Source organism: Osmerus eperlanus, unplaced genomic scaffold (assembly GCF_963692335.1).
Source record: "Osmerus eperlanus unplaced genomic scaffold, fOsmEpe2.1 SCAFFOLD_450, whole genome shotgun sequence".
NCBI classification, from domain to species: Eukaryota; Metazoa; Chordata; class Actinopteri; order Osmeriformes; family Osmeridae; genus Osmerus; species Osmerus eperlanus.
In genome coordinates this window covers 10,001-15,000 of record NW_026911070.1, presented here as the reverse complement: position 1 = coordinate 15,000, position 5,000 = coordinate 10,001, and the positions used below count along the sequence as shown (strand labels likewise).

The 5,000-nt window shown below is 47.2% G+C and overlaps 1 protein-coding gene across 1 annotated transcript in view; it reads right to left on the bottom strand.

Annotated features, from left to right (window-relative positions):
* Positions 1 to 1,664: 1,664 nt before the first annotated feature.
* The window catches only part of LOC134015562 (glutamate receptor ionotropic, delta-2-like), a gene marked incomplete at both ends in the record, with an annotated part of 5,670 nt that continues 2,334 nt past the window's right edge, over positions 1,665 to 5,000 (bottom strand). The window contains one exon of the mRNA XM_062455108.1: positions 1,665 to 1,978. Within this exon, the coding sequence (XP_062311092.1) occupies positions 1,665 to 1,978 (314 nt within the window). The remainder of the gene's footprint in view (positions 1,979 to 5,000) is intronic.

The window sequence follows — 5,000 nt, the reverse complement described above, 5'->3', positions numbered from 1 at the left end:
CAAAAGCCTTCTAGAGAATGACTCTATATATATTCTCTGTCTTTGTCTCTCTCTCTCTCTCTCTCTCTCTCTCTCTCTCTCTCTCTCTCTCTCTCTCTCTCTCTCTCTCTCTCTCTCTCTCTCTCTCTCTCTCCCTCTCTTTCTCTCTCTCCCTCTCTCTCTCTCTCTCTCTCTCTCTCTCTCTCTCTCTCTCTGTTGTCTCTCTCTCTTTCTCCTCTTCTATCTCATTTCCTCACTAGCTAGATTACTGTATCTAAGATCTGTAAATCTTAAATCAACACACCTACACGAAACACACCTACACGCACACATCAAATAATGGCCATTTTCACATGAACTTGTTTAACATCACCAGTTTAAGATCACTTATAAAGTCAAATAAATATAATTACATTTAGTTTTTTTAACAGTTTCTTGGTCTACTAATAAAACATTTATGATCCCTAACACTCATGAATATTTGTGTGCACTACAAAGCTTCTCAAATAAAACTTACAGGGATTACATAACATCTATCCTGCCTCAGTCATACGGGTGAAGTCACAAATGAAAACTCTAAACTAAACTCTTTCATGCGTGGTAAGGAACGCAGTCCTTTGTAATGTGGAGAAAATAACTCAGATTTGAACAAGGTTTTCACGAGAGAATACAAAACCAGTCTAGCTCGAACGTAACAGTTGTGCCCTTCATAAAACTGCTGGGAGACAACATTCTCAAAATAGCAAGGGACAATTATTTTGACAACTTCTTTTTAATTTGTTTTTTTTATGTATGTGATTTGTGACAGCATGGCACACTTAATTTGTCAGGATATTTGACTAACAACTCCGCACTAACGGCCTAAAAATGTGTTTTGAGTAATGTGTCTCACTTACTTGTAAAGATAGTTATTTTGAGGGAGAATAAAAGAGAGTGAGTGTGTGTGAGAGTGAGTGTGTGAGAGTGTGTGTGTGAGAGTGTGTGTGTGAGTGTGTGTGTGAGAGTGAGTGTGTGTGTGAGAGTGTGTGTGTGAGAGTGAGTGTGTGTGTGAGAATGTGTGTGTGTGAGAGTGAGTGTGTGTGTGAGAATGTGTGTGTGTGAGAGTGAGTGAGTGAGAGTGGTGTGTGTGAGAGTGAGTGTGTGTTCCTTTCTCTCTTTCTCTTCTCTCCCCAAGTTTTCTTTCTCTCTTCCTCAACCCCAGAGGGAAGAGTTTTGCTCTGACCTTTGAGAGGCAGCTGGAGGCAGGCTCCACCAGCGCTTTGCCTTTTTAAGTTCCATTTCATCTCTATCTCTCCCTCTTCTCTTACATCCCTGCCCTCCCTCTCCTTCTGCCCCGGACTGCCTTTATCTGCTCAGATATTTCAGCTCGGGCTGTCTGTCTGCCTGTCTGCCTGTCTGTCTGCCTGTCTGTCTGTCTGTCTGTCTGTCTGTCTGTCTGCCTGTCTGCCTGTCTGCCTGTCTGCCTGTCTGTCTGCCTGTCTGTCTGTCTGCCTGTCTGCCTGCCTGTCTGTCTGCCTGTCTCCTTGTCTGAAAATCTGTCTTCTTTCTTTTACCTCCCACCATCCATCCCCCCTTCTCCAATTAGAGGAGCCATTCATCCATCCCTCCCTCCCCTCCATCCATCCATTCCTCCCTTCATTCCTCCTCCTCTCCCTCCCTCCCTCCCCCCCCCTCTCTCCACTCACCCTGCTGGACGAAGGACCCGTAGACGAACCACATGGAGTTTGTAGAGCGTGGTGGAGGTCATGGCTCCCAAGGGCAGGCGCGGGGGGTTGAGCCAGTTGAGCAGGTACACCAGCACGCCCACCAGCAGCACCGTGCCGGCGATGCACGCCCACAGGGACAGGTCGAAGGGCGCCAGGCAGGCGAACATGTCCACCGTACGCTCAGCCTTCCGCAGCAGCACCCCCACGGAGTAGTCCATGTAGCGGGACGTGAAGTCCACCGCACCCTCGCGCTCCGGGGTGATGGTCAAGGCTGAGAGACCCACGTCAGCACGCTGGGGGAGGGGGGGGGAGGGGAGGAGGGGGGAGGGAGAGTTATGAGTTTTACTGGGAGTTTTTCTTTGTCTTCCTTGAGGGTTTCGGTTGGTTGAGGTGCAGTTCTATGGGTGTTTCTGAGCCCTCTTTGACACTGCTTGTAAAACAGGCAAATAAAAATATGATTTGGTTTTAGAGGTAGAGAAACACACACACACACATTACATTTACATTTAGTCATTTAGCAGACGCTCTTATCCAGAGCGACTTACAGTAAGTACAGGGACATTCCTTGGTGAAGTGCCTTGCCCAAGGACACAACGTCATTTGGCACAGCCGGGAATCGAACTGGCAACCTTCATATTACTAGCCCGCTTCCCTCACCACTCAGCCACCTGACGCCTCTTTTCAGAATGTTTCAGATGTAATGTAGACACACACACTTTTCAGAATGTAGATGTTTATTCCAGTGGTTGAACACGTCAACAGAGACCACATCTGACACAGTCTTTGTTGGCCCTTGATTACATTCATCTCTCCTGGCACATCGCCACACACGCACGCACACACACACACACACACACACACACACACACACGCACACACACACACACACACACACACACCCTAATGTGCCCTTCTAAGATAATTAACAAACTATTGTCTCTCTTTCATTTATCTAATGTTGTAAGTGTCAACAGTAATCTAGTGCTTTGTGAGAGTGTGTGTGTGTGTGCTTGCATGTTGGTGTATGCCTATGTATGTGTGTGTGCGAAAGCTGGTATGCGCCTGTGTGCGTGCTTGTGCGTGCGCATATGTGTGTGTGTGGTGTAATGCTGCCTTCTGAGGTACAGTGTGTGTGGTGTTTTGCATGGAGATGGATATTTGTGAGGATGAGTCACATAACTCTCTGGCGTGGGCGGCTATGCTATCGACAGGAAATAGAACCTGGAATCAACAGGAAGGCAGAGGGGAAACCGAAGGCCAGCCAGCCAATCAGCATTCAGAATTAGAATCCTGACGTTTGTCTCCTTTCATCAGTGGAGATATTATCTATCTGTGAGTGTGTGGGTGTGTGTGCATAAATTAGAGAGAGAGAAGAGAGAGAGACATAGAGAGAAGGAAGAAAGGGAAAGAGAAAGGAGAGACAAAGGGAGAGAGGAGAGAGAGAAAAGAGAGAGAGAAAGACATAGAGAGAAGGAAGAAAGGGAAAGAGAAAGGGAGAGACAAAGGGAGAGAGGAGAGAGAGAAAAGAGAGAGAGAGACATAGAGAGAAGGGAAGAAAGGGAAAGAGAAAGGGAGAGACAAAGGGAGAGAGGAGAGAGAGAAAAGAGAGAGAGAGAGAGAGAGACAGAGGAGAAAGAAAACAGGGTCAAACATCCGCTAGGCTATTATCCTCCTACATTCGTCTGAAGATTACTTCATTGTGTGTGTGTGTGGTGTGTTCATTTAGCAAGTTCTGACTGATGTCAGCACCACTTGCTTTCTATACCTGAAGAATCCTGGCCAAAGCTGTCTGAGAGGAGAGGCGCACACACACACACAGGTCGGTTTCACTATCCTATCGAGGACAGACAATTCAATCACATTCAAAATCGTGTTGAATCAAATTCAATACTGGTTGGGGAGGGGGAATTTCTGCCTCCTCATTACCGCTAGGCAACAAAACGATTTGAGGTGCGTTTGACCATATATTCAAAAGGTTCAAACATGACTTTCCGCGACTTCCTTTACATTTAAATTTAAAAAGATAAGGAAAGCAGCAGGGCCTCCAAAATGGCCGCCGTCATGTCCTGAGGATCCACTTGCGACTCTGGACAGACCCAAGCAGACGCTGGCAGTTAGAAAACCAGACTCTCAGAGCCGGTCTGATCCTACCGGATCCTCCAGCTGGCGACAGACCGCAGAACCAGGAAGGAACGTTCAGTCAGAGCACCCGGCTTGTCTCTGTCTACTGAGCGCGTGCAGAGCGAAGAGAGAGCTTGTGGGAGTTTGCACACATCACGTAAAAACTGTGTGTCTGCAGGCAACACACACACACACAAATGACACACACACACACATAGAGGAGACACACACATGCACGCGCAATGAAACCACAGCTGATTAAATCTGCTCATTTCACGGTCTGCTGAGGTAACAAAATGCTTAAATGGCAGAAAAGCATATGAGGACCAGACAGACACAGACACCCAAACTGGTGTGTGTTGTAGGTGTGTGTGTAGATGGATGGGTATATGTGTGTGTGTGTGTGGATGTGTGTGTGTATAGGATGGGTATATGTGTGTGGTTATATGGATGTGTGTGTGTGTGTGTGTGTGTGGGTATATGGATGGGTGTGTGTGTGTGGATGGTGTGTGTGTGTGTATGTGTGGGTATATGGATGTGTGTGTGTGGATGAGTGTGTGTGCGTGTGTGGGGGGGGTATATGGATGTGTGTGTGTGCGTATGGGTGTGTGTGTGTGGGGGGGGTATATGGATGTGTGTGTGGATGGATGGGTGTGTGTGTGTGGGGGGGGTATATGGATGTGTGTGTGTGCGGATGGGTGTGTGTGTGTGTGGGGGGGTATATGGATGTGTGTGTGGATGGGTGTGTGTGGTCAGGGCTAACCCCCCAGTCTGGTAAGCCTGGCTGGAGCAGAGGTTACTATTGTGGAACACAGATGTGTGTATGTCTGTTTGTGTGTAAGCATGTGTATGCATATCTGTGTTTTTCTGTGTCTGAGTCTCTCTCTCTCTGTCTAAAAATCAGTGTGTGTGTGTGTCTAATGATCAGTATGTGTGTGTATGTGTGTCTAATGATCAGTGTGTGTGTGTATGTGTGTCTTATGATCAGTGTGTGTGTGTGTGTGTGTGTCTAATGATCAGTGTGTGTGTGTGTGTGTGTGTGTGTGTGTCTAATGATCAGTGTAAGATGAACCTTGGGTGTTGGAGTCAGTGAGTAGTTTAATCCCCCTCTCCCTCTCTCCTGAGGGGGCTTCACTCTCTGTCCCTGTCACTCGCCCTTTAAACACCATTCATTTCATTCTTGACATAATCACT